We start from the raw sequence: 21,967 nt of genomic DNA, 5'->3' as shown, positions 1-21,967 counted from the left end.
TCAGTATATACCAATGGAAATCGTTCTTTTAAAAAAATCGTTTTACTGGTAGAATCTCATAATATATATATTATTATTACATCTGTCTAAATTTAAATCCGAAATTTTGCTGAATAGATCGATGTTTGTTCGAAAATAGGTACTGGTACTTAGCATTCTCATGGATTACAAGAAACAAAAACCTACCTACGTCATAATGGAGTTACGACTAAATACATTGAAAAACGAACTTGAGTTGATGTCTTGGACAGGCATCAAAAGGCATCAAATTTCAAAGAAGCTTATAACCTATTGAGAAAATAAGTTTAGTTTACAAATTATCTATGACAGCGCTACTGGGTATTAAACGTGTTTATTTTACTTGATTTGAGCGAGCTTCTATCTGAGAGTAAGTGAGTGAGTAGTTTTACGCCGCTTTTAGCAATATTCCTGCAATATCACAGCGGGGGACACCAGAAATGGGCTTCACACATTGTACCCATGTGGGGAATCGAACCCTGGTCGTGACGAGCGAACGCCTTAATTACTAGGCTAACCCATGGCTTTCCTCCATCTTTGGAACAGATGTCTATTGCATACAGACATATTCTATACGTATTTAATGGTGTCATATTGTCATATTTTGATCATTAATCTCTTTGTGCAGTTTCTTTGGTGAATCTGAAAGTGTTCACTCCGAAAACGCAAAATGCAATGCAATAGTAATAATGATAAACTAGATAGAGTGTAGGATGGTATTAGTGCTGAGGTCGCTTTTATGGTAATCTGGTCTAGTGGTAGAGCGTAGAGTGTATATCGTGTTCGTGCTGAGATCGCTATGTGCTGACGGGCCCAGAGTTTGGGTTTCGTAGTCAAGTGGTAGAGTAAAGGATTTATAGGGTCGAGTAAAGGATTTATAGGGTCGAGTAAAGTTTATAGCGTCTTAGTGCAGAGATCACTTTGTGTTGGTGGGCCCAGAGTTTTGGTAATCTGGTCAAGTGGTAGAGTGAAGGGTTTATAGCGTCTTAGTGCAGAGATCACTTTGTGTTGGTGGGCCCAGAGTTTTGGTAATCTGGTCAAGTGGTAGAGTGAAGGGTTTATAGCGTCTTAGTGCAGAGATCACTTTGTGTTGGTGGGCCCAGAGTTTTTGGTAATCTGGTCAAGTGGTAGAGTGAAGGGTTTATATCGTCTTAGTGCAGAGATCACTTTGTGTTGGTGGGCCCAGAGTTTTGGTAATCTGGTCAAGTGGTAGAGTGAAGGGTTTATAGCGTCTTAGTGCAGAGATCACTTTGTGTTGGTGGGCCCAGAGTTTTGGTAATCTGGTCAAGTGGGTAGAGTGAAGGGGTTTATATCGTCTTAGTGCAGAGATCACTTTGTGTTGGTGGCCCCAGAGTTTTGGTAATCTGGTCAGGTGGTAGAGTGAAGGGTTTATATCGTCTTAGTGCAGAGATCACTTTGTGTTGGTGGGCCCAGAGTTTTGGTAATCTGGTCAAGTGGTAGAGTGAAGGGGTTTATATCGTCTTAGTGCAGAGATCACTTTTGTGTTGGTGGGCCCAGAGTTTGGGTAATCTGGTCAAGTGGTAGAGTGAAGGGGTTTATATCGTCTTAGTGCAGAGATCACTTTGTGTTGGTGGGGTAGAGTGAAGGGTTTATATCGTCTTAGTGCAGCGATCACTTTGTGTTGGTGGCCCCAGAGTTTTGGTAATCTGGTCAAGTGGTAGAGCGAAGGGTTTATAGCGTCTTAGTGCAGAGATCACTTTGTGTTGGTGGGCCCAGAGTTTTGGTAATCTGGTCAAGTGGTAGAGTAAAGGATTTATATCGTCTTAGTGCAGAGATCACTTTGTGTTGGTGGGCCCAGAGTTTTGGTAATCTGGTCAAGTGGTAGAGTAAAGGATTTATATCGTCTTAGTGCAGAGATCGCTTTGTGTTGGTGGGCCCAGAGTTTTGGTAATCTGGTCAAGTGGTAGAGTGGACGGACTGCATGGTGTTAGGACTAAGACCGCTTTGTGCTGGTGGGCCCCGGGTTTCGGTTTTCTTGTCAAATGGAATAGTGTATGATGTTTATCGTCTCAGTGGTACGTCTAAGATCACTTTCTGCTTACATGGAAACAGAGAAGAATTTATCCAAGATACAAGTATGAAATGGAAATCCGTACATGATACTGTTTTATATTGCCCTTCGTTTATTTAGACTTCCAACAAACAAATAACGATCAGAGACCTACTATTTAAGGAAACCATTTTACTCCAAAACCCATAACGCCAATGTTCAGTTGTATCCATTTTCCCCAATAAATCTTTGAACATAACCTACCACACAGCAAAAATGAAAATGCATTCGGATCTACTCGGTTTTTTTCGTCACCTTCATAAAATCTCGGGTGTAGAGGAAATGTGATACTGATTGATTTCACCGTAAACCGCACGGCCTCATATAGATACGACCAGAGACCATATAACATATTATATGGTCTCTGATACGACACATATATGGTAGATTCGAATTTCTTTTCGTGTGTGGTAATTAGAAAAAATAAACACAAATTAACGAGCAAGATTTAAACAAAAATAACACAAGATTACCTTCTGTAATATGATAGTCACGTGGACTAAAGAAACCAAAATGGATTCTGACCAATGGCCTCCGAGATGACCTGTTGGATAAAGGTGAGCCGAGTGACACAAACCGGAGGGCTCCAGTTTATCTACACGAAGGCGAACATATTGTGCTAAATAGATTACATACTTGTGCGTCCGGGATGCCTCTAATACTGATGTTGGCGTGTCCCATGTGAGTATCGGCGTGGAAAGTAGTATCTCTGTCACTAATCACTATGGATGAGAAGGTTCTAATTCGGCCGTTCGTCGATCCCCACCGGGACTGTTGACAAATCTTGGACCAATGGCCATGACCCTTTATTATATTTATGATAAAAGCCTTGGACACATTGGCTACACAGATATTCGTTTGGAAGAGATGTCACGTTGCTTCTTTATTGGTAACGTGACATACATTTTTGGGTGTCTTCATGGACAAATAATACACAATATCTGTGTGTTGTAGCACCTAGAAATGTAATTTATTTTTACCTGTATGTATTGTTAGAGGAATTTGATAATTATTCTAAGGGTCTGGATAAACGAGGGATGCCCTGATGATGATGATGATGATGATGATGATGATGATGACCGGGGGTCACCCTATTCCATAACAGTATAATCCAGCTGCATGCTTAAGACGCTGATACATCAAGAGATGTGTGTCTCTTTAATCTAGGCAGAGAGATCGCCAAGCGGTCATCGCTGATGTTAAGGATCTGCCATTTAATTAACTGAGACAGCGAGACTATCATTTTAGAGACAAAATACTTTGACCTTGAAAAACTAGAAAAAATAATCTACTATATTTACAATGATACAGAAAGGCCAGTCAGGGCCAGTCCAGCATAGCCACACCGGTAGAGTGAGTGAGCGAGTGAATGAGTTTGGTTTTACGCCGCTTTTAGCAATATTTCAGTTATATCACGGCGGGGGACACCAGAAATGGGCTTCACCCATTGTAACCATGTTGGGAATCGAACCCGGGTCTTCGGCGTGACGAGCGAACACTTTAACCACTTGACTACCTCACATTGGTAGATACATGGATCGCCAGAGCTGGCCCAGAAGATTACTACAGGCACAATTATGCATGTCAAGGCTAGTCATAGTGACGGTACAATTGTATGATAGGGCTAGTCATACGTGCAGACAATTCTAGTTGAGATATAGTCAAGTATACTCAGACAAAGTACACACAAGGCTAGTCCAGCATATTGACACAGGTGCACACAAGGCTAGTCAGGGCTAGTCCAGCATATTGACACAGGTAGACACAAGGCTAGTTAGGGCTAGTCCAGCATAGTGACACAGGTACACACAAGGCTAGTTAGGGCTAGTCCAGCATAGTGACACAGGTAGACACAAGGCTAGTCAGGGCTAGTCCAGCATAGTGACACAGGTACACACAAGGCTAGTCAGGGCTAGTACAGTATAGTGACACAGGTACACACAAGGCTAGTTAGGGCTAGTCCAGCATAGTGACACAGGTGCACACAAGGCTAGTCAGGGCTAGTCCAGCATAGTGACACAGGTACACACAAGGCTAGTCAGGGCTAGTCCAGCATATTGACACAGGTAGACACAAGGCTAGTCAGGGCTAGTCCAGCATAGTGACACAGGTACACACAAGGCTAGTACAGTATAGTGACACAGGTACACACAAGGCTAGTTACGGCTAGTCCAGCATAGTGACACAGGTACACACAAGGCTAGTCAGGGCTAGTCCAGCATATTGACACAGGTAGACACAAGGCTAGTCAGGGCTAGTACAGTATAGTGACACAGGTACACACAAGGCTAGTTAGGGCTAGTCCAGCATAGTGACACAGGTGCACACAAGGCTAGTCAGGGCTAGTACAGCATAGTGACACAGGTACACACAAGGCTAGTCAGCGCTAGTCCAGCATAGTGATACAGGTGCACACAAGGCTAGTCAGTGCTAGTCCAGCATATTGACACAGGTACACACAAGGCTAGTCAGGGCTAGTCCAGCATAGTGATACAGGTAGACACAAGGCTAGTCAGGGCTAGTCCAGCATAGTGACACAGGTACACACAAGGCTAGTCAGGGCTAGTCCAGCATAGTGACACAGGTAGACACAAGGCTAGTCATGGCTAGTCCAGCATAGTGACACAGGTAGACACAAGGCTAGTCAGGACTGGTCCAGCATAGTGATACAGGTACACACAAGGCTAGTCAGGGCTAGTCCAGCATATTGACACAGGTGCACACAAAGCTAGTCAGGGCTAGTCCAGCATAGTGACACAGGTACACACAAGGCTAGTCAGGACTGGTCCAGCATAGTGATACAGGTGCACACAAGGCTAGTCAGGGCTAGTCCAGCATATTGACACAGGTACACACAAGGCTAGTCAGGGCTAGTCCAGCAAAGTGACACAGGTACACACAAGGCTAGTTAGGGCTAGTCCAGCATAGTGACACAGGTGCACACAAGGCTAGTCAGGGCTAGTCCAGCATAGTGACACAAGTACACACAAGGTTAGTCAGGGCTAGTCCAGCATAGTGACACAGGTACACACAAGGTTAGTTAGGGCTAGTCCAGCATAGTGACACAGGTAGACACAAGGCTAGTCAGGACTGGTCCAGCATAGTGATACAGGTACACACAAAGGCTAGGCTAGTCAGGGGCTAGTCCAGCATATTGACACAGGTACACACAAGGCTAGTCAGGACTGGTCCAGCATAGTGACACAGGTACACACAAGGCTAGTCAGGACTGGTCCAGCATAGTGATACAGGTGCACACAAGGCTAGTCAGGGCTAGTCCAGCATATTGACACAGGTACACACAAGGCTAGTTAGGGCTAGTCCAGCAAAGTGACACAGGTACACACAAGGCTAGTTAGGGCTAGTCCAGCATAGTGACACAGGTACACACAAGGCTAGTCAGGGCTAGTACAGCATAGTGACACAGGTACACACAAGGCTAGTCAGGGCTAGTACAGCATAGTGACACAGGTACACACAAGGCTAGTCAGGGCTAGTCCAGCATAGTGATACAGGTACACACAAGGTTAGTCAGTGCTAGTCCAGCATATTGACACAGGTACACACAAGGCTAGTCAGGGCTAGTCCAGCATAGTGATACAGGTACACACAAGGCTAGTCAGGGCTAGTCCAGCATAGTGACACAGGTAGACACAAGGCTAGTCAGGACTGGTCCAGCATAGTGATACAGGTACACACAAGGCTAGTCAGGGCTAGTCCAGCATATTGACACAGGTGCACACAAAGCTAGTCAGGGCTAGTCCAGCATAGTGACACAGGTACACACAAGGCTAGTTAGGGCTAGTCCAGCTAGTCCAGCATAGTGACACAGGGCTACAGGTACAAGGGCTAGTCAGGGCTAGTCCAGCATAGTGATACAGGTACACACAAAGCTAGTCAGGGCTAGTCCAGCATAGTGACACAGGTACACACAAGGCTAGTCAGGGCTAGTCCAGCATAGTGACACAGATAGACACAAGGCTAGTCAGGGCTAGTCCAGCATAGTGACACAGGTGACACACACACACAAGGCTAGTCAGGGCTAGTCCAGCATAGTGACACAGGTACACACAAGGCTAGTCAGGCATAGTGACACACGTAGACACAAGGCTAGTCAGGACTACTCCAGCATAGTGACACAGGTAGACACAAGGCTAGCTCCAGCATAGTGACACAGGTACACACAAGGCTAGTCAGGGCTAGTCCAGTAAAGTGACACAACTACATACAATTACAAGGCACAGGTATGTCATCCTTCACAGAGATATACTAATGAGACAAATCAGCTGAAAAGATAAAGAAACGATCTCACTACCCTAAGGGCCTGTTCGATTATTGCGAAACTGGTTTGGGTTTCTGAAACTGATTTCTCCTGGTTATAAACGAGTGTCTAGTTTCGGAGACATGGTTTCAAAGTGAAACTAGTTTCTAGTTTTATAAACGAGTCGATGGTTTCACCATCCGGTTTTAAAATCGATACAAACTAAATATCTCAGATATTATATATGAGGAACGCATTGAATGACAGCATTGCCAAAGGTAATATTTTTGGGTCATTTTATCAGGGAATTAACAAATAATAAAGATATGGTATGCTTTTGGAAGAAAATCTTCGCGTATATGTAATTATACTGTAACAAGCAATTATATGTATACAAGTTACATAAAATAGACATGTTCAATAGACTGGGGTTTTCAATAATATTTTCCTAGTTCTCAGTTGATTTTTATAATTATTTTGGTTACAGAAACTGCTGTTCTATTTTGCCACCAAGATCGTTTCCGCCATGTTTGTTGTGAGAGAACGCGAAACCGAAACTGCGAAACCTGCCTCCGAGATGGTTTCAAAGTTTCAGAACCCAGTTTTAGGTTTCGACAGAAACGAGTGCATGGTTTTCCCGAAACCAAAACCGGTTTAGCATAATCGAATAGGCCCGAAATCGTCGAATTCACCAGAACCTCGAATTCATATCGTTGAGGGATACACAGAGAGACGAAATGAAAATAGACTGTTGACTTTCTATACTCTGGTATTACATGTAGGTATAACAGATGATCAGATGTATACAGATTATTAAAGATAAAGTGTGAATATGTTAAAGTAAGCAAGAGCACGGAACGCTGACAGGGAAGAAAGTAGACAGGTAAATTGTGTAGATAGGAACTGTCAATACGCCCACAATTAGTGAGCAATTAGTGAAAAGAAGCGCAAATGAAGCCTCGTGTTTCACTCAATAACCTTGACTCTTAATTGACATCCACACCACTAATTCTATTTGAAACTCGTTGATTGGGAACTGGTTTAATTCAGTGGAAACGCGGGCAAATCCAATAAAGGTCATTCCTACAAAATACAATCCGCGTTGATGGTTAAAGGTTATAAGAATCCTTCAGACAAAACCAAACATATTAAAGTTAGACATTAATATTCTATTGATCATGGACTGACCTTTAGAGAAGCTATGTGTCAATATAAAGTTCTATATTGTACTCGTTTAAGAGATAATTTAAGAAACTCCTGTTTGTGGAAAACACAATTGTTTCAAACGTTCTGTACACCAGTAGATATTTTTAAGTTATTACAGTTGCATTTCCTTATTAAGACTCTTAAAACTGTTTTCATAATCCTTATCTGACGACGTTGAAGTTTGATTTTAAGCTTCATAACCATGAACTATTAAACAAGGACTAAGTGGGTGACCATATATGGCAGAACATGCTCAGATCTTTCACGACCACCTGGTACCATTAAAACAAGGAATGAGTGGGTGACCGAATATGGCAGGATATGTTAACTGTTTCATGGAACATCTCGTGCCATCACTGATCCATTCATATATAAATATTCACCACTACCTTGCCTTCTATGCAAAGAAGAATCCGTTTCAGCAGGCTAACATGACCGATTAATCTTTAGCGTTGCTTTCAGCAATATTTCATCAAAATCATGTCAATAAACATCAGAAATTACCTTTGCTTATTTCATCAAGGCGAGAAATCACAGCAGATCCTGCTACAGCTAAGGATTGCAACTGTGCAACCTGCTATGACCACATCATCATTTATCTAATAACCTTCTGTGTTTAATTTATCTGTATACATATTGGATTATTAGCCCTTACCGGGGGCAAGTTCGGATGGAATGGGGTCAAGGGCTGGACACTGCCCAGACACCACGGACGGGGGTCGTGCTTTTATAGGTCACTGCCCTGGCCCTTGGCGATGCTCAACACTGGCTCTGTGTTCAAATAATTGAATCAAAGGGCTTATGGCATGGAATCATTCCCCAATTCGCCATCGATGTTTTAGCGATAAAAGCAAATTACTCCGCGAAACGTAAAATCTAACTGCTTTTTCCAAAGTTCAAAACAGCACCTCCTTACTTCATTCACAGACAGTGAAAAACTGCTTCAAACGTTCTGTACATCAGCAGAGAATTTAAAATTGCGTTTCCCTTTTAAGACTCTCCAAAACTGTTTTCATACTTTTTATCTGATGAAGTTGAAGCTTCATGGAACACACCGTGTCATCATTTATTTTCAGTGACCCATTCATATATTTTCACCACTACCCTGCCTTTTGCCCCAGAAGCATCTGTTTCAGCAGCTTAACATGACCGATTAATCTCTGGCGTTTCTTTCTGCAATATTCCATCAAAATCATTGCGATAGACATCAGAAAATACCTTATTGCACCAAAGTTAGGAATGGCAGCAGATCCCGGCACAGCTACGGATTACAACTATGCAAACTGCTATGGTTACATTATCATTTATCTAAAAAATACGCCTATGTTTAATTGCTCTGGGTATATATTGGATTATTAACCCTTACCGGAATCAAGTTCGGAAAAATCGGGGTCAAGGGCTTGGAGACATCGGTCAGACAAGGACGGTGGTCGTGGTTTTTTAGGTCACTATCCCGTCCCCTGGAGACGGTAAACACTGGCTCTGTGTTTAAATAATTGAAATAAATCCCGGAATCGCCATCGATGTTTTAGCCATATATGCAAATTATAACGTCCAACCTGCCAATACTTAAAATCTAACCGCTTTTTACCAAAGTTCAAAAGAGCACCATCTCACTTCTAACACGAACAGTAAATAAAACTACTTTCACATTAACCCACATATTAAGTAATCCAGTTAAAGCACCGTCATTATCTACAAGGAAAGCCTATCTCGTTAACGAACTAATCCATCCAAAGATACAAGCAGATAACACTCTTGTAAATGAACTCGTGCGACATACCCACCCCTCCTTGGCACCGACTTCAATCCTGCCTGCCACTGGCACCAGGGTCCGTCAGTGCCCCCCGGGGGTATGGATCCAGTTACGTCCCCCCTTCCTTACCCTAATTGACTTACGGTAAGACGCTTCAGGATACTCTGCTCAGTAATTACCGTTCGTTTGTGAGGCCGAGCTTCGATGTTATTGTAGGCAGCACGTGCATTCGACGCGTTTGACAGACAGCTGTCAGAGAGGTATATTGCAATTGACATCCGCACCAAAATATTTATGAGCAATTACAATGAGTCGTATGTTTACAGGTTCGGTAAATACTAACGCTGAAATATATGCTTTGGTACTTTATAAACAGCCATGCATGTAAACTGATATTGAAATAAAATAGTTCGTGGGTTTAAGTGTGGTTTAGAATTGTGTAGTACTATTTATTAACGTCGTGAAAAAATATAGTAAGATGTTCCAGAACGCAGCTGTCTTATTTCCGTGTTAAATAATTAGGTCTGAAAGTAAGCAAGAGCGTGGGGAAATTTACTGTACGATAATCTAATTCCGTACGTATTTTCGAAGTGTTTCGAGATTTGCTTTGATTATTGGGGAATTCTGGCAATGAGTGAGAGCTAGTAGGACATTGTGCTGTTGTCCTACTTTTCCGCTATTAATTCTCACTATTAAACTATTCTAGTGTCACGGTCATTTTGAAGATTCATGGCGGTCACTATTGAAACAATGCCGTGAGGATACCTTTTGAAGGTTGTCATGACGATAACTATTGAAGGTGTGTCGAGACAATCACTATTGAAACTGTGTCATGACGATCACTATTGAAGGATGTCATGACGATCATTATTGAAATTATGTCATGATGATCACTATTGAAGGTTGTCATGGCGATCACTATTGAAGGTTGTCATGACGATGACTATTGAAGGTTGTCATGACGATCACTACTGAAGGTGTCTCATGACGACCACTAGTGAAGGTTGTCATGGCGATCACTATTGAAGGTTGTCATGACAATCACTATTGAAAGTGTGTCAAAAGTATCACTATTGAGGATGTGTCCTTGCGTCAAGACTGAATGTACATGATGACGGTACCTACTGAAGTTATGGTAAGTGGGTAACTATTCCAACTTTTCCAGTAGTACTAATTATTTTTCTAAAGAGGTTTTCATGAAGGACACCATGTCACTACTCGAACCGTATCTCACTGAACCGTATTCCAGTCACCATTCTACCCGGACCAGGAAGTCACTATTCCACACGGCCGTGGGGTAGCCTAGTGGTTAAAGCGTTGGCTCGTCACGCCGAAGACCCGGGTTCGATTCCCCGCATGGGTACTATATGTGAAGCTCATTTCTGGTGTCCCCCGCCGTGATATTGCTGGAATATTGCTAAAAGCGGCGTAAAACTAAACTTAGTCAGTCAGTCAGTCTGGTGTCCCCGCTGTGATATTGCTGGAATATTGCAAAAAGCGACGTAAAACTAAACCCACATGTCACACTGTTTTACTCTTTCGCCATCCCATCCGTATCTCGAAGGTCACCAGTCCATCCGTATGTCGAAGGTAGCTATTTTACCCGTATCATGAAAGTCACTATTCCACACCTGTCACAAAAGTCCCCACTTTCACCCATATCGCAAAATCCCCATATCACGAATATCACCATACCACCCCTATCACGAAGGTCGCTAGTCCAGCCGTATCTCGAACGTGACCATTTTACCCATGTCACCAAAATCACAATACTTCCCGTATAACGCAGTTCAATATAATACCCGTATCATGAAAGTCACTATTTCATTCCATCATGCCACCATTATCACTAAAATCAACACGGCAACCCTTTATCCCAATCTAACTTAAACCTCAAGTTTAACATTTTGACTTCTAAAAGAGATTTATAAGACACCATAAATGCTGTTAAGAGATGTGTAGGGCAAAATGTATGCAACAAGAATGCATTATTACCGGACAAATCATGTTGAAGTAATAAAGTTGAAAAAATTGCAAAACCCAATCCTACCCCCAAATCTACAAAATGTTCTGACATCTGCAAAAGGATCCATATGTTTCTACAATTCACTAATCACAGGCATCGTGACAAAAATGTACACTGCATGAAATGGGAACAAACCATTCTTAAAGATAACCAACTTGACAACTGGTCCCAATACAACATGATTCCTTTTCGATGCACGAGAGACACTAGACTCCAATGGTTCCAATGTACTACACCATATACTTCCAACTAATGTTGTTTTGTTTAAGTTAGGTTGTGTTGAAAGCCAAGACTGCAGTTTCTGTTCCAACGATATTGAGATACCAGTTCATCTATTTTGGTCCGGCAAAATGGTAAATCAAATCTGGCAAAAATTAAAACCTGGTTACTTCATGAAGCTCATATCCAAGTTGAAATTACACAGAAAAATGTAATGATTGGTTATCCAGATAAACATAATGATCCTTTGAACATCATCTGCATAATAATTGAGTATTTGATATTTAAAAGCAAGCTCAATAAAAGAATGCCTCCATTCCAAGCATTTCAGACTGAAATAGAGGAATATTATAACCTTACTGAGTGTTCAGCGATAATTGAATGTAATATTAGCCTACTCTACAAATTTTGGTCAACTTGCCATTATCTATTTTGGGAATCTCCTTTTTTATGTCTGCATCGGAATGTCGTATGTTGATTTTTATGAAAATGCTTTAAAAATAAAAAATTATAATTTTGTTACATGTTTTATTGTTCATCAGTCATACCTTTTGGGTTCAAGTTTATTGATTGGCAACAACATAATTATTGTACACATTTCAAACACTCAAAGTGTTTAAAAGGGAATTTATCAAACAGCTGGATATAATAAACCGTAGTTCCCATACACGCAAAATCATAATGTTATCCTTTTTTGACTTTATCTTAACAGCAAATAATCGGTAACCTTGTCTTCAGTGTATTTCTATTAGTTATGTTTAATGAAGCTATGTGTTAAAACGGCCGTGGTGCCTTGACCAGGTAGCATATGCAGGTCGATATGTACCAGTCGTGGTCTTATATGTTTTTGATAATAAAGAGTGAGAAAAATTTTTACTGAAATCACCATGCCACTCGTATCACGAAGGTCACCAGATCACCCTCATCCCGAAGGATTTACCAATATCACAAAGGTCAATGTCCTACCCGCATCATGGAAGACACTATACCCTCCCATCACGAAGGTCACTGTTCCACACCTGCCAGGAAAGCCGCTTCTAACCCTTATCAGTAAAGAATGTAATGTAAAGTTTATGTTTATTAAATGTGGGGACCCATGTAAATGCAACAGACCCGCGAAGATCCGGGTTAGAATTGATCTTCAGTAACCCATGCTTGTCGTAAGCGGCGACTGACGGGAACGGGTGGTCAGGCTCGCTGATTTGGTTGGCACATGTCATCGGTTCCCAATTGTGCAGATCGATGCTCGTGCTGTTGATCACTGGATTGTCTGGTCCAGACTCGATTATATATAGATCGCCTCCATATAGCTGGAATATTGGTGAGTGCGGCGTTAAACACCAACCAACCAACCAACCAACCAGCCAACCAAAACTTTAACGTACACGCAGAGGTCATCTATTTCGGTTTTACCGTTAACGCCAGAACGATGTAATAAATCCCCAAAGCCAGGTCGTGAATCTTGATTAAAGGTGTCACAATACAGTCGAGTATACGGACATTGTAGTCGCACGGCTTCCATCATAAGGTCACCGTTCTCTGTCCTTTGATTAAATGAAACCAGCAACCCTGACAAATGACCCACCTCGATGATTATCCCCCAGTCGAATTCTTCAGCGCATCCACAGCTCCACGGCAGACATTACCGTCCATCGGGACAATGACCAATCGGACATTTGACCATTGCTCCTTGTCCACACGATGTTGTGGTCGTTAAGGGGCCGTGCTGCTTCACATTTACGACAGATAATCGTCAGCCGTCTCGTGTTTGAATATTGAACATACACTCATGCCGTTCATCTTATATTGTACCGTTACACAGGAAGAATATCAACTGTCGATAGCATGTGATATGTGATATTATTTACTATATATTCTTTTATATTGCACTCTCTGCTACTGTATGTGTGTAAAATGTACTATAGGCCTCTTCAGTACTGTAAATAAAGATTGATTGATTGATAGATAGCATTATTAATTGAGGATACGATTTCACGTATTGTGTCGATGTGGATACGAGAGTCTGTTGATGTAAAGTGATTCTTTCATAGAATTCTTTCTTCGCGAGGCAATATATTTCTTTTGACCTTATTTTGTTGGTAACTAAAATTTATCTTATATGATTTATCTTAGATTTTCAGACACTAGTTTTCTTCCAAATATCATAGTTCGGTTTATTTTTGTCTCAAGGGCTAGAACAACCTTTCATATATTTTGTCTCTGTCTGTTGAAGCTCCCAAATGGTATACAGTTCATACATGATGCTGGGTTTAGTCAGATTGATATATGTACTCAAAGTATACATAATAAACTTACATGAGGCATTATATTCTTTCATCAGTCTTACCTAACCCAATCTCATTAACAAGACCTTAGTTTTCGCTATCGCTATGTCATTGTCTTTGAGCAGTAAGATCTAATTTGAATGACACTGTGACAGATATCATGACAAACGTTTAACTGTTAACGTTTACTGAATCTATATTGTGTAAGGTGACGAGGGGTTTGGTGGGTGGGGGGTTGATGCGAGGTTGTGAAGGATGGTGTGGTGTGGTGTGGTGTGGTATGGGGTGATGTGGTGTGGTGTGGTGATTTGGTATTGGTGTGTGTTTGTGTTTGCGAGTGCGTGTGCGTGATGTTGTGTGTTGAGCCACATAATAAAAAACAAATACTCGTGTGTATCTGTATGCCTCACATCTAGCATCTCACTGATGGGATGAAGCAGGCATTGTACGGAGGACAGTATCCCAGTCTCAGGTATGTCAGTGCCAATGATGAAATCAATGACTGAACAGGATTCATTGTAACATGGGTTCCCAGCAACCTATACCGGTCGTAGGGCGAACTAGGGGATCGGATGGCCAGGCTTGTTGACTTTGTTGATTGGGTGTCATCCTACCCCGGGTGCGGGTCGTTGTTGACAATATCAATCACTAGATTATCTGGTCGAATATTTACACTATTATTTACATTCCGCTTAATAGAGGTATACTATTGTTGAGTGAGTGAGTGAGTGAGTAGGTTTTTACGCCGCTTTAGTAAAATTCCAGCAATCCAGGGGGACACCAGAAATGGGCTTCACACATTACCCATGTGGGGAATCGAACCCGGGTCTACGGCGTGACGAGCGAACACTTTAATCACTAGGCTACCCCACCACCCGTAATATTTTTGAGCACTATGTCCAACAAAACAAACAAATATGACATGAATCACCATACTACCGACAAAGTCACAATGACTGCCTTTATAAAACAAGAACCAGAGAAAATAAAGTCAAAATACATTCCGACAGCGCAGCGTACAACTCACTAAAACCACATGTAAATGAATTTGACCTTGAATCTATTTCCGTTTTGTTCAAAGTCAAATTTCAACGCCAGCTGATAACAGAATAAAAGTGTAAGAAGTAAGCTCAAGACGAAGAAACCATATGTTGGTTAACGCCCACAAAAGCCTATCACCCAAAATGGTAACAGTGATAGATTTTTATGAGCTCAGTATTCAACACTCCCTAAGTTTCTAAAGCATTAAACGCCCGAAACTGTTCTAATCAATCTTTCTATCAACGAAATAATTCAGCGAACACATGAAACTTTCAATACTACTGTTTCTGCAATTTCAGAAATGTTCCTAATCTTGTCTCCTAGCGTTTTGTACACTATCAAACGGTTTGCAATGGTTATTATTGTCGTAATTCAGTTAACTGAGCAAATTATGCATCGCTTTTTGGTTGAACATCTCACTGGAGTTTTTAACCCGCGAAGATCCTAGTTAGAATTGGTCTTCAGTTTGTCGTTAGAGGCGACTAACGGGATCGGGAAGTCAGGCTCGCTGACACATGTCATCATATCCCGATTGCATAGATCGATGCTCATGCTGTTGAGCACTGGATTGTCTGGTCCAGACTCGATTATTTACAGATCGCCGCCTTATAGATGGAATATTGCTGAGTATTGCGATCAAACAAACCATAGAATGTTGAGTAGACTTTAATGAACATGTCATCCTTCCGGTTTCTGAGTTCTATAAGTGACCGTATCATTTAAACCAGCCTTGTCGATGTTTCTATCTCGAAACCGAACTAAAACGACAAGTTCCGAAAGTAGACGTTTTAGCGGCACCATAATGTTCCGGTGGATATTCCATACACGGCTTGGTTTTTGAGTGCCGAGGCATCTACATAGAAAGAGGTACCACCATCTAAGGAATATTTGTGGATTTGCATTTGTACAAATCGAACATTTTGAATCGAGGCGGTAACCAAATGAAGCCGACTCGTTTTAGAATATTGGCAGCTTATTGTCTAAAGAACAGAACATCCTTCTTTCCGACTGGGCACGGAAAGGTGGCTCAGGGTTCAAAAGGCATAACCTTCAATGTTAAAAGACGTCGGATCGCCACTCAGGGAGGTGTCGTATCTGAGTGAAAGATCTGGTTTTTCGGTGAAATTGTGCAGTTGAAATAACAGTTGGTTAGCTTACCTTGCACACAGGTAATTTAGAGAACATTAAACACTTAGCGTAATGGGTTTCTTGAACTGATTACCGTAACTCTGTAACCTATTTTTCAAACAGTCTCGATATGACTTCAGCATTGCGACGTAATGTTTTGGCTCACCCGCTGTTTACTAACTGTGGATTGGATGGACAGTTGTTGTGTGTCCTTGACCATACTATTAACCACAGGTCTGTCTGATTCAGACTCGGGGCGGTGGGGTAGCTTAGTGGTTAAATCGTTCGCTCGTCACGCCGAAGACCCGGGTTCGATTCCCCACATGGGCACAATGTGTGAAACCCATTCCTGGTGTCCCCTGCCGTGATATTGCTGGAATATTGCTAAAAGCGGCTTAAAACCATACTCACTCATTTTGATTCAGCCTTGATTATTTACAAACTGCTTCACATCGATATATACATAGATTTATTGCTTATTGTGTCATAGAATAATGCAGTCTCATTTTCAGAAAGTCTTAACAATGGAAATTGATAATCTTGTCTATAACGTCCGACCAAATTCAGAAGATCATATCACTCACATATATGTGTTAGATTGTATTCTGGATCCTGGCAGAGCAAAGGGACGTTCTGGATCCTTTATCTCACCATAGCTCTCATTTTCACCGCGTCATACCAAAATACGTTAAAATATGGTACTTGTTGGTCCCTGCCTGGCGCTCGGCATTAATGGGTACAACAAGGACTGGTCGGCTCGGAGTCAGTATAATGTGTCTGAGTGGGGTATTCATGCTTAACTGCGGCATGGTATCTCAGTGGACTAGCACTATAAAACCAGCTTCAGTCTGGGCTAGTACAAACCAGATTTCACCTCACCTCACCTCATTTTCACTATAGCTGTAAATGTTTGTTTCCATCAAAACGTCGATGCTTGCCGAAACGTCGATTTGTTTTCCTCGACTCAAACAACAAATTTTTCAGTTTTATTTCACAATTTTATAGTCTCCATCCGTTGGTGCTCCATAGTGCTTAATATGTGGAGGAAAATCAACAGGATGTTACCTCGATAACTTTACCGATTACCGATTAACGATGTGTTTTGGGGACGACAGATCATCTTTGACTCGAGCCGTAAAAAGAAGTTTACCGTTAATGATGATCAACTTTTTCGGTTTCTAGAAACAAACGTCACACGTCGTGGATTCTAGCCAAGGCAGCAGCGAGTTGTGTCCCTGACAGTTTAAAGGATTTGCTAGGTTTGTATTTGAAAAATAATAGTGAAATGTTGGACCAACATAAGACTCTTTCAGCACTAGGTAAATTCGACATATTTTTGATAATCAGTGTCATTTCGCCTTGGGCGTCCCTCAGTTTTTAAGTACAGCTGACCGTCGAGATATGACTGAACTAATTTAATGTGACAAGGGTTGTTAAAAACCAGCAATCATTCCTGATGAACTGGGCTCTATGTATCTTTAAGATCAAATCGCTGATAGTCCCCTAAGCATATCTGAGAACGGATTCTATTGCTGCTATGAACATCACGAGTGACGCATTCTGTTATAGGGCGACAGGCGCTTTGGACGATGAAATATGTTTGACGTCACACCATAAATAACCTTCGAGAGGTGTGGCAATAACTGTAACATATGATATATTTTCTATGAATATGCTCTACCCGTGAAAATCAGGGTCGGAATTGGTCTTCAGTGACCATTCCTTCGTTCCAGGAGGTCTAAGGACACATACAAACTCATATAATTAACCCCAGCGAGGTGGGAGATTCCTGAACCTGAGGAAATCTAGACATGCTTCACTGAGGGTTTTTACAAGGCAAAAAGGAAGGGGAAATAATGTGGTACAGGGGATGTGAAACAGTCTAACGTATCGCATTCCTTTCTGGAAATCGGAAGAACAGAAAAGGGGTGTTTGGGCAAGGAGTTGACTCAAGGTGTGAGTGAGTTAGTTTAGATCTTCGCCGCTTTTAGCAATATTCCAGCAATATCACGGCGGGCGACACAACAAATGGGCTTCATACTGTAGGCTACCCATGTGTACACAGATCCTTAACGTGACGAGCGAACGCTTTAACCACTATAGTCCGTCAACTTAACTTTTGGCACCCTGTTTTTCACAATTTACATAAAACTCCTGAATATTTTAAACCGCTACTATGTTCATATGGTAATTGTATACCGTGACCTAACAAGATATCGATTTTAGTAATTTTAAAATGAATATTAAAGATTTTGCCTTTAAATTGTCATATAATAATTGTGAAACTGTGGAGAGTTTTACGAGGGGTTAACACACGTGATGGAAAAGCGAACAACATTGTAAAATGTATGTCAGCGTGAAATGTACATGCACGGGTATTTACATTAGCACGCTCAAGTGATGTCAAAGATCGTCAACACACATGTTGTGGTAAAAACGATGTTGTACAAAGATGACCGGTAAATCATCAAAAGAGTTTACAACTTTTTCAAGCGAAAGGCAAAGCGAAAAACACCCTCTTTTTCAATTGAGTGTTTCTACAAAGGACATTAATGCCACCAAGATGTGCAAAAGAACATAGCAAAGAGTTATCTCCCATGACATTCTTTCAGAGACTGACGATGACATGAAAATCGCAAAGAACATGCAAAGAAAAGAAAGCTTGATGAATTCGATAGAAGGGTAGTGAGGGACGTCATGCGTCGGTTACATCGATCCAGTGAGTCCATATCGTCAAGCAAACTGAAGAAAATATTGTTCAAAAGAAGACCTGACATCAATGTATCAAAGCATACCATATGCAAGCTGTTGCTTAAATGTGGATCTTGATAGAAGAGATTGAGCAACCAGTATTTAAAGACTTCAATAAATCTGCTTGTTTAAAATGGATTTGTGATGATTATACAGTCCCTTTAGATTTGCTTGCAGGCGTAACAATGTAAACAAGATGCACGCGTGTCACACCATGTTGTTTGCTGTTCCATCGTATCATTTTACTTCCTTGCATAACTACTTCTATTTTTCATATTTTTATAAGATGGCTTCTTAACAAGAAGCTTTAATAATTGACATAAAATTATGAAATTTAAACCTGAGATAGGTCATAAAATATAAAGAGCGTATGCCTAAAAACATTTTGAAGGCATTTTTGGTTAAAAGCTATATTGTGAAAAACAGGGTGCCAAAAGCTCAGTTGACGGACTATAGGCTATTGACTGCCCGATGACTCTTGGAAGGATTTCTTAATTTCGCGAACACCTGGTGTCACCACTTATTTTCAGTGGGTCATTCATATAAATTTACCCTTTCGCCTAAATCGTTTCAGAGGAAAGTCTGTGGTCAATCTTTAACAATGACATTGTATACTTCCGTAACTGACTTGTACGTTTACACTTGAACCTTGCGACCCTCCTAGCTACTGAAAACTGAGTGTAACGATATAAACATCCACGATGTTGACGTCTGATGCATTAAGTTGTAATAACTGAAAAAAACTCACTTTCTTACGCATTACATTATCTAATCTGAATTGTATAAGCATCGTTTCTCATGGAACTTAACCCATAAACTTTGGTTATATAATCTTTCTAATCAAGAAGTAGAAAATAAAACGATTTCCAAACCTCGAATGGCGCTGTCGAACTTGACTGACTTTAAAAACTATAGACCATCTTATCTGACAGAACTAAAACCAAAACTGCTGCCTTATTCCCATTATCAGACCTGGATACGATAGACATGCGCACGGCATGACATTCCTTAGTGATGGAGAGACGTCATGTCATGAAACGATCCAGAATAGCATCAATTCCACGAAATCCTGGAATCTATGCAGACTGTAAAACAACGTCAAACCACGATCTGGTTGTGTGAATACGTTCGGCCTTGATCGCGTGGATCACGATCTGAGGTTGTGGACATACTTAATACAAGACACATACGTCATGGATCTGCAACATCGTCTACTTTGATGTATCAGCTATTTTTCATAGGCTGGGAGATATCACCTAACACAACAAAACCGTGCTTCTTGAGCAATGTTTTACATACACATAAATCAACTGGAAATCTAATCTGTTCATTATTCTGCTGATTTCCAAATCGTTGCAGATTGCTCTTGAGATACCCTTGATAAAAAAAACAAATTTGCATTTGATGGCAAAATCGATAGAAATTCCTTCTATAATGCATGATATATCTTCTTGTGATCATTTCGCAATTCAAATGAAAAGTGTGTTGTATATCAAAGACCGCAAGAGTAATATGCTACATGTAATGACGTCATCAAGAATGTTCTTCATCGTATTTATAAGAAAAAATGAAGCGCAACCTCGTCAAGAATGAAAGGATGATTAAAGAGAGGAAAATTGACATTTAGAATTCATCATCAACTTCTGTAACTATACACTATAGAAACTAGCTAACAGAAAAAGGAACAAAATAATGAACTTATTTCGACAAACTACAATAATATAAACAAGACATCTTTGTTTGTATAAACCTGAAATAGTGTCACGCTATTGAATGTTTTGGTGCTATTTCCCTCGCGACTAATGACAATCTTGTAAAGCGAACACCGTCATCATCTACGTTTGTAACTATACACAATAGAGAGCGAACAGACAGCAAAGGAACCAAATAATGAAATAATTTCCACAAATTACAATATAATAAACAGGATATATTTGTTCATATACCTGAAATAGTGTCACACTATTAAATGTTTTGGTGCTAATTTCCCCACGACTAATGACAATCTTGTACAGGGAACACCGTCAAAGGAAGCAATGATCTAATTAATAGAGAACAAATAGATCAATAAATAATACATCGACAAGTACAATATCATGCAGTTACCTTCGGAAGATTCAGTACTGATCTTGACGTCTGACGGGGTAGCGTCCGCCTTGGCCGACATTGCGCTGCATCTATGAGTCGCAGCCCTTAGCAAGATAGTGTTCGTGTTATCGTCTGCCCCTCTGGCCAAAAGCGCCATAGTTTCGTAGCCCCGGAACCGCGCGAGTCCACAGAAGCGCGCGTCTCATCAGCTCCCTCCCGTAAGCTATACCATATTTCACCCAACAAGCTGGTGCACTGATCTTTCGGTGAACGAGCTTAGCAATTATGCACTGTCCAAAGTTTATGCGTCAAGAGAGTGGGCGGTGATCTGATATTTAGAAGCTTGCTAAAGTGATCAAGACTCTGAGTTTGTGGACGCCGTATGGCAAATGTTTATCGATGTGTGTTTTAACATTGTGGACATCTGTTGCCATATGTAGGGGGTGGCACTGCAAACTGTTGAATAGTTATTGAGGGACGAGTAGAGTGGACATATGCATGTGCTCTTTGAAAAGGATGTGAGTGAATATGGTTTTATTTTTAGCAATATTCCAGCAATATCACGGCAGGGAACACCAGAAATGGGCTTCACGCATCGTATACATGTGAACCCGGGCCTTCGGCGTGACGAGCGAACGCTTTAACCACTAGGCTACCCGGCCGCCCCCTTTACTCATGGACGGATTTCTTAGTTTCGCGGACACCTGTTGTCACCTGGTAGAAATGGCCTTCACACATGGAACCTATGTTTGGAATCGAACTCGGGCCTTCAGCGTGGCGAGCGAACGCTTTAACCACTAGGCTACCCCACTCCTAAGAAGGATGCACTGCGCATCTGGTGCAAAGAAATGTCATTACATGCAATGCATGAAATATTTGTTGATTTGTGGAAGATACGATTTTAATACAACTCCATGGATGAATATTTGAAGAGGGTAATGGTAGATGGGTCTTTGAATAAGTGACCAAACGAGGGAGTAATTGAATGAATGACTTACGCCCACTTTTCATTCTGCATGCGTGCGTGCGTTTGTGTACATGTGTGCACACCTTTAGCTTTTACACAGGGGAATCGAACCGGAATTTTAAGCGTCGCTGACGAACGCAACAGAAAAAC

The 21,967-nt window shown here is 41.3% G+C and overlaps 1 protein-coding gene across 1 annotated transcript in view; it reads right to left on the bottom strand.

Moving 5' to 3' along the window:
- The window catches only part of LOC124262319 (solute carrier family 26 member 6-like), a 105,584-nt gene extending 84,646 nt beyond the window's left edge, over positions 1–20,938 (bottom strand). Inside the window, 1 exon segment of the mRNA XM_046696804.1 lies at positions 20,869–20,938. Within this exon segment, the coding sequence (XP_046552760.1) occupies positions 20,869–20,929 (61 nt within the window). The 5' untranslated portion in view covers positions 20,930–20,938.
- Between the last annotated feature and the right edge of the window lie 1,029 nt (positions 20,939–21,967).

This window comes from Haliotis rubra, unplaced genomic scaffold, assembly GCF_003918875.1.
Source record: "Haliotis rubra isolate DU_JTF1 unplaced genomic scaffold, ASM391887v1 Scf830, whole genome shotgun sequence".
NCBI lineage: Eukaryota > Metazoa > Mollusca > Gastropoda > Lepetellida > Haliotidae > Haliotis > Haliotis rubra.
Note: the sequence above shows the minus strand (reverse complement) of the source record. Positions and strands in the feature narration are given on the sequence as shown.